At 37.9% G+C, this 12384-nt stretch overlaps 1 protein-coding gene across 1 annotated transcript in view; it reads left to right on the forward strand.

Annotated features, from left to right (window-relative positions):
- Positions 1–12384, forward strand: part of Apoltp (Apolipoprotein lipid transfer particle) — a 168578-nt gene that overhangs the window by 96720 nt on the left and 59474 nt on the right. The window contains exons 24-26 of the mRNA XM_090384611.1: positions 1451–1626; positions 2945–3237; positions 5031–5404. Of these exons, the coding sequence (XP_090240737.1) occupies positions 1451–1626; positions 2945–3237; positions 5031–5404 (843 nt within the window). The remainder of the gene's footprint in view (positions 1–1450; positions 1627–2944; positions 3238–5030; positions 5405–12384) is intronic.

Here is a 12384-nt window from a genome sequence, read left to right on the forward strand (position 1 = left end):
ATTTGGACCGGGAGCCCTGATCCATATCAAAATTCCAATGTTTACTCAGAATACTTTAGAAATCTCTATAACAAATGGGTTGTTTATTTATAAATAAACAACCCATTTGTTATAAATATATATATTTATTTATATTTGTTATTGATTTATAGCAATAACAAGTTATTGCTATAAATCAATAACAATAACTTATTTCGTCATAAATCAATAATACTACTATTTGCTGACGTGCCTGAATTTAGCACACCGCGCGGATTAACTAACTTGTTGTAAATGCCCTCCGATATTTTCCGATTTCGGTTTTCAAAGAGGCAGTCTCTCCGCACACTCATCTGACGATCCAATTCATTCCAGAGGTTCCCTACAGGATTGAGGTCAGAGCTCCGGGCTGGCTAGTCCAACTTTTCGACACTGTCCTCAAACCAGCATGTCACAACGCCAGCAGTATGCAGTATGACACGAAGCGTTCCCCTGTTGATATAACCCTTCCAAGATGTCTAGATAGACATCAACATTCATCCAAAATAACCAATGCCCCCAAACTCCATTGTCAGGACAATACAGTCCAGCAAGCTACTTTCTCCAGGCATCCGCCACACCAAGGTACGACAAACTGGAAGGCCCTGTACTCCAACAGTGCAGCTTTCTATTGGTCCACAGTCCAAGCATGGATAGTTTTCATGGTGTCTGTATAGGGAACTGAGAGGCGTTGGTTACCCAGAGAAGTGGCTGATTCCGCAGCGATATCAGTTAATTCGTTTCTCTCGATTCCAGTGTGGTTTGAGATCCAGCAAAAAAAAAAAAAAAAAAAAAAAAAAACGGATGTCATATTCAGATTTAAAAAGAGAAGAGAGCATCTGCTGAATCTGGGACTGAACTGAACGAAGTTTAACTTTACTGTTAATAAATAAAACTGACTATTAAAAACATGCTTGAAAAATCAGCGCCTATCATATATCTTTCTTAATAGCTGTCGTTGATGGGATCAAGGGCTAGTTCTATTGCATGCAACTCTGCTGTAATACACACTGTTTCCTGTAGAATTTTGTTGGATACTATATTTTGCAGAAGGACAGCAGCTAATCTCAAATGTGATTCTGACTTCGAGCCATCTGTATAGACGGACAGGAAGTGAAAATATTTTACTTGATTTGCTACAAGGAGTTGCTGGAAAAGAAAGTGGGGTTGCAATCGTCCCCGGGTTGGGACCGTAGCACATGTCAGGGTGGAAGGAATTACTTAGGAAATTCATAAAGGTTGGCTATCGTCAAGTTTAGGTAACTTAACAGCCCTTGAATCTGAATACCAAAGGGTAGATCGGTAGTCCGATGAGTGTTGCATAGATTAATGCAACATTTGAAATATGTTTCCACGCTACCAAATTAACAGACATCCAAAAATTCTAATCACTTGAAAAATCATTAATATCTTACCTTTTCTTTCTTTTCAGACCAGGACGGTATTCACCTGAGAGGTTCTCTGCCGGACTCAGCCGCACATTTCAAAGTTCTTCACACCACCAAAGGACGGCAAATTTCCGATGCCAACTTCTACTTGGGTCTCGAAAATCGCTACACGCTCAAGTCGCATCTCACCTGGCGTCCTGAACTATGGCAAGAACTTAAGGTAAGGGATGGCTGGGAGAGCGCATCCGGTTTAGGTTTCACAACCGTTCAACTGCCAAGAAATCCAATGATATTCAACATGTGTTATAATGTCTACCAACTGGTCAGCTCTCCTCTAATGGCGAAGTGGGTGTTACTGGAATAAAAACATAAATATTACTGATAGTTTCAGTTGCATAAACGGCGACATAAGTGGAAACGATCACAATTTCCCGGTTATAAACAGAGGCAGAAGGGAAAGTAGCCAAAAAAGCAGCACTTATCAACAAGCTGCTCGCTACAACAATATCTTGGAACGAAACTTTGCTTTCAGTCGTCACCGGGAAGCTGTGATCATAGCAAGATGATAATAATTATTACAGTTAACTATAGTCGCGAATACATGTTAATGCGTTCTTTCTTTTAATTTATTAATTAAATACATAAATTGGTTAAAAATAGAATTTTATTCATAATGCAGTAAGTGTAGACTAAGTTAGGCATACATTCCTTCAGAATGATTTAAAACGGCACACATAATAAACAAGTATTTCTAAGATTCTTTTTCTTTTCATTTATGACGAAAATTTTATTTATGACTTAATTCTTTTCATTTAAGACAAAAAAAAAGCATTTATCGAATAAGAACTAGAAAAACTTAAGACGTTCCAATCTAATTAGGTACTATGAGGTAATCACAAAGGAAACGGATGCAAAAAATATTATTGGATTCTCTGCAGTCGAAAGCTTTTTGACAGAAGGTGGTTATTAATGGGAACTGCTCTTCACACATTAATATCAGCGGTCCTCAGAGTTCGGTTCCGGACCCCTTACCGTTTCTACAGAGTACCACATTTGGGTAGCTATAATCCAACGATAACATACCAGTTTCGCTCCGTGAATCCACATTCGCGAGCCACCCTCGTGATCTTATTAGAGAAAGAGAAAACTGCGACAGTTTGCATTTCTCTTTCTTTATTTCAAAATTTCTTGCTGCGCAAACCATTAATCAAACAGATTAATGTACTATACTCATTTACCGCTGTTATGCCAACGGTTTACAACAACTACAAGTTGATTAGTTTATTTATTATTTGAAAATACAGTAAAAATCAATTACCCTTTACCGCCAAATGTGCTAATTTTACAATTGGCAATTTTGTAAAAAGGCTACAGAAGTTGAAGCACGTGAGGAAGAGGCGGGCCGTAATCGGCAATTCACGCGAAGAATTATTACTCGCTCAGCTTTCTTTTCTTTTCTTCAAGTTTTCACGAAAACGAGATACATTTTTACGTTTCCGTTGTAGCTCCGTTTAGTAATCGCAGATATCCTTTTTCAGGATTCCGTTTCAAGGAAGTACGAATACGTCAACGAGCAAATCCGCCGCATCCCTTTCCATTTGGTAAATGATGTCGCATCTCACATCACGGTCAGCACGTCTGCAGTAGGGCGCTCGATGAGTGAGGAACTTGCACCATTCCATAAAGACTTCTCGCAAGATTTGGAACTGCTGGCTACAGATATCCAGGGAGCACGTGAAGAGCTTCGTCAAATGTACAGAAACAACGAATTCTATATGCAGGACATCGCTTATTACCTCGATTACCTCGGCTTGGCCGGAAGAACTTTGTGGTAAGTTTCGTAGTATTCATTTTATGCGCGTGCCATGGGAAAACAGTTACATTAGGGCTATTTGAGAATAACCTCATCTAACTGATGATTTAGTTCCATAAAGTATGTTTGCTTGTTCGTATGAAAAAAACCCAGTTTTACGGTCAAGGGCCATGTTATCTCGCCTGAGACCGACTAATTCCACCATAGAGTGGAAAAAGTTCCACGTCATTGATGATATTGAAATCCGGACCTTTTCCACCAGCTGTGGGGGAGGCGGTGACTGAACTAGCACGGAAATAATCGCCGTAAAAGGACAATAGCAAATAAAATTTTTAGTAGCCACTCAACTGTAGAAAACAAACCAAAATGAGCGAAAAAAATTGAAGTAGTCTTTCTACAATTTTCGTCATCTTGTCTCTTTTCTACCATTGTATACATAACTTCTGCACACTGGCACAGGGTTTCTCACAAAGACGGGGAGGGGGCATCTTCGGAAAGTGAACAGGTGATATTTCGCTGCTGTGATTATTACAAATTTTTAAAAAATTTGTTTTTGATTGAAATTAGCTTTTTCACTACAACTCCCAATTTTTCTAGAAATTAAAAAACTTAACTTACTGGTTTAACGATTTACAAAATTGTAACATTATTACACCACGTTAAAGGAATTGCTTCCGTCAGCAAGAGGTAATGCTGAAGAGGGGTAACTGCCACTTTCATATAAACAAAAATTAAAACTCAGGCAACCAAATAAAATTAATTGAAATTAGGGGGCTCAGCCCCCTGCTCGCTAACCCCCGCGCACACTTTTCTACATAAATTGTAGAGGAATGACGGAGTAGGTCAAATCTTTCTAAGTAAAAGACACATACCTGTCGCAACGCACTGATCAATATCTAATCAGGAAATTACCTATGTAATTATTTACCCGTGCATTTGTGGTGACGTAATGACGTAAATAAATGGGAATCTGCCCACTTGCACCACGCATCCCTCTTCTCCCATTGGCTACCCCAACCCCAAGGTGGAATAAAAAGCACTATGTAATTATTTACCCGTGCTTACATAGGCCACCTAGGAAGAGGCCCTTTACTTCGGGTTCCATGATGCATGAGAAATATTGTTGCATCCGAAAGAGCAGGACTAAAATATTTACAAAATACTAAACGATTTACAAATATATAAACTACATCGGGTCCCTTCATCAGCTGACATTACAATGGAACATCAAATGATGCCGGACGTGGTCATGTGAAGCACGAGACAGTGAAGCACGTGGTCATGTGTCATGAGACAGTGAAGCACGTGCACGCGGTTGGTGAACGTTATGGAGGCAGTTGTCTTTCAATGGACGACACAATGTAATCATTTACCTGAGCATTTGTAGTGACGTAATTGTCCCGTCCTCTTCTCCCATTGGCTCGAATAAATATCACTAGAAGGAAAACTTTTTTAATGTATAGAGAGATTATGGAATAGATAAGCAGGGGACAAGCATAGAGGCACGGTCTCCTACTTACTCTGACTGGTCATTCTCTTCTGTTATAGTGAGGTTACTGCTTTGCATATTAAACTGTCCCCAGACAGAGGAAACAAGAATATTTTAACTACCTTAGATATTACACTACAGAATACATTTATAGTATTAAAATTACTGGTTTAATTTAATGTCAGTACAGTATTAAATCTTCAAGCAAAGGAGTATTAAAAATTCGTAGCTAATTTTACATAAACTCAATATTAAGCTTACTCGACTTTTTTGTTTCTTTACAGTTTAAATTTTAATAAGTTGCATTCTTTTTCTCTTTCAGTAATTTTATTGAGTACTCGCTATACCTTATTAAAGAGGGTGTCTACGACCTTACTGAGATGGTAGGGACGGCAATTAGCTACCTCGGCAATGCGGTAATAGACGGTATGACGTACATGGTTGACACAGTTAATTACTACCTCAGCGGACTTACCGAGATGATGAGCAAGCTGGAAGAATACGTCCTCAGGTGTACTCAAAATGCCTTGGAATTCACGATGAGAGCTGTCATCAGCAGTGCAGAGTTTCTTCTTCGCAAGACGCAGGAAGCCGCCGAGTACTTCAAGGAAAATGGTCTCGATTTCATTCGCCACTATGTACCCTTCGTTGAGGAATGGTGTACGGCGCTGCAGAGAAAGATGGAAAGAATTTCAGGTGAGTTACCTCATTGCGGAGCGTGCTGCCTTCTTATATGTAAACATAAATGAAGTCTGCTTTTTTCAGAAAACACTCTTTTTATGAGAATTCCCCGATGACTTTGCTTAACATTTATTTATGAAGAGGCAGCTAGCATCAGTTTATAGCAGTTCCTAATTGTCTATCTGACAAAAGGTAGTTCACTAGATGAGCTCTTTTAATTAGTAAAGTGCAGCTTTGCGAGTCCACACACACACACATTGCATTTACAGAATACAATTAAGATGTATTTATTTACAAAATACTTTACAGGTTGCCCTAACAAAATATGTGATAACAAAAGATGTTTGTTACGGTCAGTGATGACCTACAAAAATTTGTTGCGAATTACAGTATTCGGAAATCACTGTTAAAGTGGTTATACTTCATAAAATGTAGTCAAAAAACGAAACCCTTATCGGACTATTTCCTTTTTCTCCCGCAGTTCCTCGAGGATCTTCTTTGGGTCCATTATTATTCTATATTATTAACGATTTTGCTCCCATAGATAAACCTGAAGCGGCCAAAATTTTCATAAACTTTGAATAACGTTCAGCAAAATTTCAAGAATAATTTAACATTGACGACGTTGAATTTTGTGTGCGTTGTAAATGACCTTTGTAGCCTGCGGTCAGCACTGGATTATCTTCTGCCGTTGGGCACAATCATATAATCTGCATATAAATATCGAAACATGCAAAACAATTTAATTTAAAAATCAACCCAAAGTGGATTATACAATTAATTTCCAAATTAACACACACTCCCGCCTAAAAGTTTGGAATCACGTCTCATTTTTCTTAATTTTCAGAGTTTTTATTAAAATAGGACAAACTGTTTACCAACGTTTACTAAATTATTTTCTATTACGTATAAAAATCAAATAACTTAAATAATATTTAAGAAATTTCAAGAATATGCCAGAATATTCATGAAAGGTAGAGAAGATTCCTGAACATTGTTGATTCTAGAATATTCTAGAAAGTGGGAGTATTGTTTCAATACTATAGAAGGTTGTAGATGATTGTAGAGCGTTTTGCAACAATAAAAATGGAGGAGTAGTAGTGGCATGTGATGCAAGAAAGCAAGTGTATGAGCTTATGCAGCATCAGCCAAAAAAAAAAAAACACACTATTCCCTCCAAATGTCTGTCTAGCTCCTCCTTAAATTTATTCAACCTATCAACTTCCATAACGACAGATGGAAGTTTGTTCCAGCAATTAACAACCCGCTGGCTAAAGACAAATTTTCCCACATCTATTCTACATCTGTCCTTTCTTAATTTGAATTTATGCCCCCTTAGGTTCGTAATCTGAACAAGTGGAATGATCCCATCAGAATTCAGCGTGCTCAACCCATTCAAACCCTTACACACCTCAATCAGATAACCGCGCAGGTGTCTAGTCTCCAGCCACTTCAATTTGCAGAACTTAAGCCTCTCTTGGTAAGAGGATCCTTCATTCCCCTCACCAATCTTGTTACCCTTCTCTGTACACGCTCAAGTAAATCGACATCCTTCCTAAAATGAGGCCTCCAGACCTGTACGCAGTACTCAAGGCGTGGCCTGACCATTGCCTTATACAGAGGGACAATCACCTCTTTCTCCCTGCTAGCAAAATTCCTATATATCATTGACAAAACCTCATGACCTGCCCTGGCAGCCTGTCTGCATTGCTCAGAAAACTTCATATCTGACTGCACAATTACTCCCAGGTCTTTTTCATTTTCTACCACCTTAAGTGTAGTATCACACAGTTGGTACGTTCTCTGGGGTTACTTCTACCCATATGCAGTACTCTGCATTTGTCAAGGTTAAACTTCAGTTGCCACCTCTCAGCTCATCTACCCAAATTTTCTAGATTCTGTTGCAGTAGCACACTGCCATTACTGTCATTACCAACCCTGCCAATCTTTGTATCATCTGCAAACTTCGACATTAAGCCTGATATACCTTCATAAATATCATTGATAAATATACAAAACAGCAGTGGACCCAACACTGAACCCTGTGGGACTCCACTAATAACATTAGTCCAAGAAGAGCAGCACCCATTGATTACCACCCTCTGTCTTCTCCCACTTAACCATTCTTTTATCCATTGTAGCAACTTACCCTTAATACCATTCTGATCCAATATGTACAATAGTCTTCCATGCGCAACAGTGTCAAAAGCTTTCCCGAAATCCAAATATATGATATCAAAATTATTTTTTGCATCCTGTTCCTTTGTAACCACATCATAATATCCTATCAAATTTGTCAGACAAGACTTTCCCTTAACAAACCCATGCTGTGTCTGAATTATTGTTGCACTCTTGTCTAGATGATCCTGCAATGCATCTTTAACCAGTGACTCCATTATTTTACCCGGAACAGAAGTTACACTAACTGGTCTGTAATTACTCGTGTCACCCTTCGATCCCCTTTGTGAATTGGGGATACATTTGCACATCTCCAGTGCGTGGGAACTTCCCCTGAGTCCAAGGATGCTCTCATAATTATGGGTAAGGGTTTGCTTAGTTGCTTTGCCGTCTCCTTTAATATAACTGGATAGATCCTATCCACCCCAGGTGCTTTTCTTACTTAAACGTAATGATAAATTTTGTCTGACGATTTTAAACTTTCAATCTATTAAAAAAAAAAAAAAAAAAAAATTTGCAAAAATAAGTAAAAATAAAAATGGCCTTGTGGTTAGTGACCGGCCGGCACTATTGTGAAGCGGCATTTAACTTCAACAATTTCTCTTCCACTTTCCTCTCAGTTATTACAAAATCATTAAGTATCCTGCTACAATTTGATAACCTTCTGCCATTTTCAAACATTAATAATTCCTCACGTGTGAATGTAGATGCAAAATACTCATTCAGTTTGTTTGCTATCTGAGCAGGATCATCAACAGTCGAACCATCGATGTCAAGTGGACCAATCAGATTCATCCCCTTCCTTTTAGAGTTTATATAAGTAAAGAAATCCTTGCTGTTTTTCTTAGCACATTTTGCCAAAGATTTCTCCTAATCTGCCTTTGCCTGCCTAACCTCCTTTGTGACCTGATTACAGACTAGCTTATATCTGCCATAGGCTTCTGAGTCGCCTGATAATTTATATGCATCCCATGCATTTTTCTTCTCTGTTACGAGCCTCATTAGTTCATTTGACAACCATTTAGGCCTAAACCTTGAACAATATTTCTTAATAGGTACGAAACTTTTAGTAGCTTCCACGATTAATTCCTTGAATGCTTCTCACTTAGAATTTACTGTTGGTAACATCGTCAGTTGATCCCACTGTACAGAATTTAAAAAAAACTTTCTGAGACCACTGTACTCACCTTTACGGAATCAAAAACCCTTCCCTTTACCCATGATTGTGATTATATCTTTAAGTAAATCCCACATCAGTAGATTGTGATCACTGCCACCTAGTGGTTCCTTTATCTGCAAATTCTTAATACACGAATGATCACTGCTGATAACCAGATCAAGAGTATTAAATAAATAAATTTTCTGTTTATACTCCGGGACGACCAAACGGTCAGAGGAGTTTACAAGATACACAGAATACAAGGAATAGCACCGTATTCAGTAGTCACGGGCTTGAACTCCGGTCACTCAAGGCACGTGCACTTATGCACCCGCGCGCCTGACCACTAGGCTACGGCGGCAACATAAATAAATAAATTTTCTGTTTATACTCCGGCACGACAACCAAGTCAGTAGAGTTTATAATAAATCATCAATACAAATATTTATCGTATTTAGTAGTCACGGGCTTGAACCCCGGTTCACTCAAGGAACGCGTGCTATGCACTCTCGCTCCTGACCACTGGGCTACGTCAGGCCTTATTACTTTCTCTGGTTGCCTATCGAACATGCTGCTGCAGAAAACAATCATCCAATAAATCCACAAAAGTCTGACTAGTGTGTGAGTGACCAACCCACAAGTTCCAGTCAATATCTGGGAAGTTAAAATCCCCCATTATAAGACATTCCGATTTACTAGCCCACTCTATTTCTCTGTACAATTGTTCATTGTACTCATTCGAGTCATTAGGTCTATAACACACTCCTACTCTTATTTTTGCTTTCGCAGTGCTTATGTCACACCAAACTGACTCAACAGTGCACTGTTCATCTATATCAACTGGATGCACTTCTTTTGATTTTATGTTTTTCTTAATTAACAGCATAACACCTCCTCCCTTTCTATCCTTTCTGTAAGAGTAAGAGCTGTAAACTTACAAAATTAAACACCCGTCATTCGGAAAGTGTGTTTGGTGTAAAGTCGTGTATTTCGTGGTAAACGTTAAAAGAAATAAGGAACTGAATGTTGAAAAAAGAAAGTTATTCCATGAGAAGTATTGGCAAAAAATTAGGTGTTTCATTTAAAGGGGTATAAATATTCAACGAGACTGGCAGTGTAAAAAGACAAACCACGATAAGGACAACCTCGCTTAACAACGGAAACAAAAATTAAGACCATAAAACTGATTTCTAAACGCAATCGACGACTTCCTGCATCCGAAATCCGAGCTGAGTTCAACAGGAATACAGAAATTCCCGTGCCTACATCCACTGTAAAAGTTCGTCTTCAACAACCAAGGCTACATTGCTCGTATAGCAGTCCGGAAAAATCCTTATTAAAATCGGAAAATCAAAAGAAACGGTTGGGTTGGGCTAAGACCTATCAATATTGGACAATTGATGAGAGAAAAAACGTATTGTGGACGGATGAATCCAAATTTGAAATTTTGGATCCAAGTGTAGAGTTTATGTGAGACGATCCACTGAAAAAAAAAAAATAATAAAAATTGTGTCACATTGTTGCCTACAGTCAAGCACAGTTGCATCATAATCAGGATTTCTTTTTTTCTAGAGTGGGTGACATAATCAGAATTGAAGGAATTTTAAGAAAAGAAATCCATAAAAAGATTTTTAAACATATTGCAATATCCTCTAGACTTTGACTTTGTAGAAGAAATTTTATATTACAAGACAATTTTGTATTACAACAACCCAAAGATCTAAGCTGTGCAGGGACTTTATAGCAACTGAACAATGGGAGGGGTATTGCAAATTATGGTGAAGCCACCCAATCGGCTGAATTAAACCCAATAGAACTATTATGGGATCATCTGGACCGTCAAGTCTCTGATGTCTGCTCATCTTCACAAAATTTATAGGAAACCTTGCAGATCGCTTGGAGTAGCCAAGTGGTCAGGCGCGCGGGTGCATAATTACACGTGCCTTGAGTGACCGGGGGTTCAAGACCGTGACTGCAAAATACGGTGCTGTTTCTTGTATTCTGTCTATCTTGTGAATTCGTTTGGTCGTCCCAGAGTATAAACAGAAAATTTACTTTTAATTTATTTATTTACTATGAAAACAGTGTCTTGGCTAACATATTAAAATTGACATTAAAATTATGGATATTAAAATTAATCGCCAGAATTCCATTTGTGTAAGACAGGGATAAAATCTCGTGCAGGATATTTTGATGAAAAATTAGAACAGTTGTTAATATTAATCATTTCAATACTTTTTGCTGTATATTTTTCAATGCTTAATAAAAAAAAATCTTGAATTACTTTGTAGTATGTTGTTTTTAAACCTTCCAATTGTCATAGCTAATTTCAAAAAAAATATAAAGAAAACTGTTGCCATACCTTTGATTCCAAACTTTTAGGCGGGAGTGTATATCAGGGTTGGCCAACCGGCGGCTCCTTGAATCTTTGACTACCTTTCATGTATCGTATTGTCTTGATTATAATGTGCACCCTGCGGCCATTCGCATTCCTCCCCACCCAATTTAAGTCCCAACCGATTAAAATTCTAAATATGTAATCATTAGTGGAATAGATACGACACACGCGTACTTGATAATTTCCCAAACAATGTTATTAATAAAAAAACAGTTACTTTATGAATTAATACATCTTAATATTTTTGATTTTGTGTTGATTATTTTACATTCAAAAACTGAAATCGCATCCGATCCGTGAACTGCAAACCCAACCCATAGTGCAGGTAATATGCAAACACCCGACCCAGGACTCTAGCCAAGCTGTGCACTCCATAACCACAGATGAATATTCCAAACCCAATTCCCCAGAGACCCAATTCCGCTCCTTAAAACTATAAACTTCAAAACACAAACAAAAAAAAAAAAAAGTCATGCTCAGCGTCTCGCCAAAATTTCTAACCAATCGCAAACGGTAACATACAACTCGTGAAAAAAAAAAAATAATATAAATAAATAAATAAAAATAACGTATTCATTTAAATACAGAAAAGTTAACACACAAAGGATTACCATATTTAAATTACCAGTTCTACGCCATTATTATATTTTACATAATAAAATATAATATGCAACAAGAAATAAAAACAAATTTACAAATAATAATCGTAATTAAAATAAAAAATTACAAGTTTGCTTAATAGGTTGCACCTTTCTAGTGCCTAATATTAATCTGGTAGCTACAAGCTGGAGTAGATATACTCGATGTCATCTCTCCCTCTCTCTCTCTGCATATATATATATATATATATATATATATATATATATATATATATCCCCCCGCCAGAATGTCAGGGCTTTTCTCTACAAAACAAGTCAGTCTAAATCCAGGCTGAGCAATGTTCCCACATTGTCGGTAAAGAACCAGATCGAGGCTCTTTGTACTGTTCTTGGGTGGCTGCAATGTAGCTAGACTATTCCGATGAGAGTCTGCTGGTAGTTGGGTGTAGTAAAAGACAATCTTGGCGAGACTTGGAATTTCTATCCTTTCCGTGAAGAGGTTTGACGGTATCGTTATGCGGAATTTGATTATGGATTGGCGTCAGCAATACTCAGTCCGGGTTGGCATCAGCAATACTTCTTCAAAGTATAAACGGCTCTCCAAAGTAACGGCTCAGCCACCTAAGAATCCAGTATTCAACAGATAGTTTAATGTTAACTG

The sequence above is a fragment of the Mastigoproctus giganteus genome, chromosome 11, assembly GCF_048544385.1.
Source record: "Mastigoproctus giganteus isolate SK-2022 chromosome 11, ASM4854438v1, whole genome shotgun sequence".
Lineage (NCBI taxonomy): Eukaryota > Metazoa > Arthropoda > Arachnida > Uropygi > Thelyphonidae > Mastigoproctus > Mastigoproctus giganteus.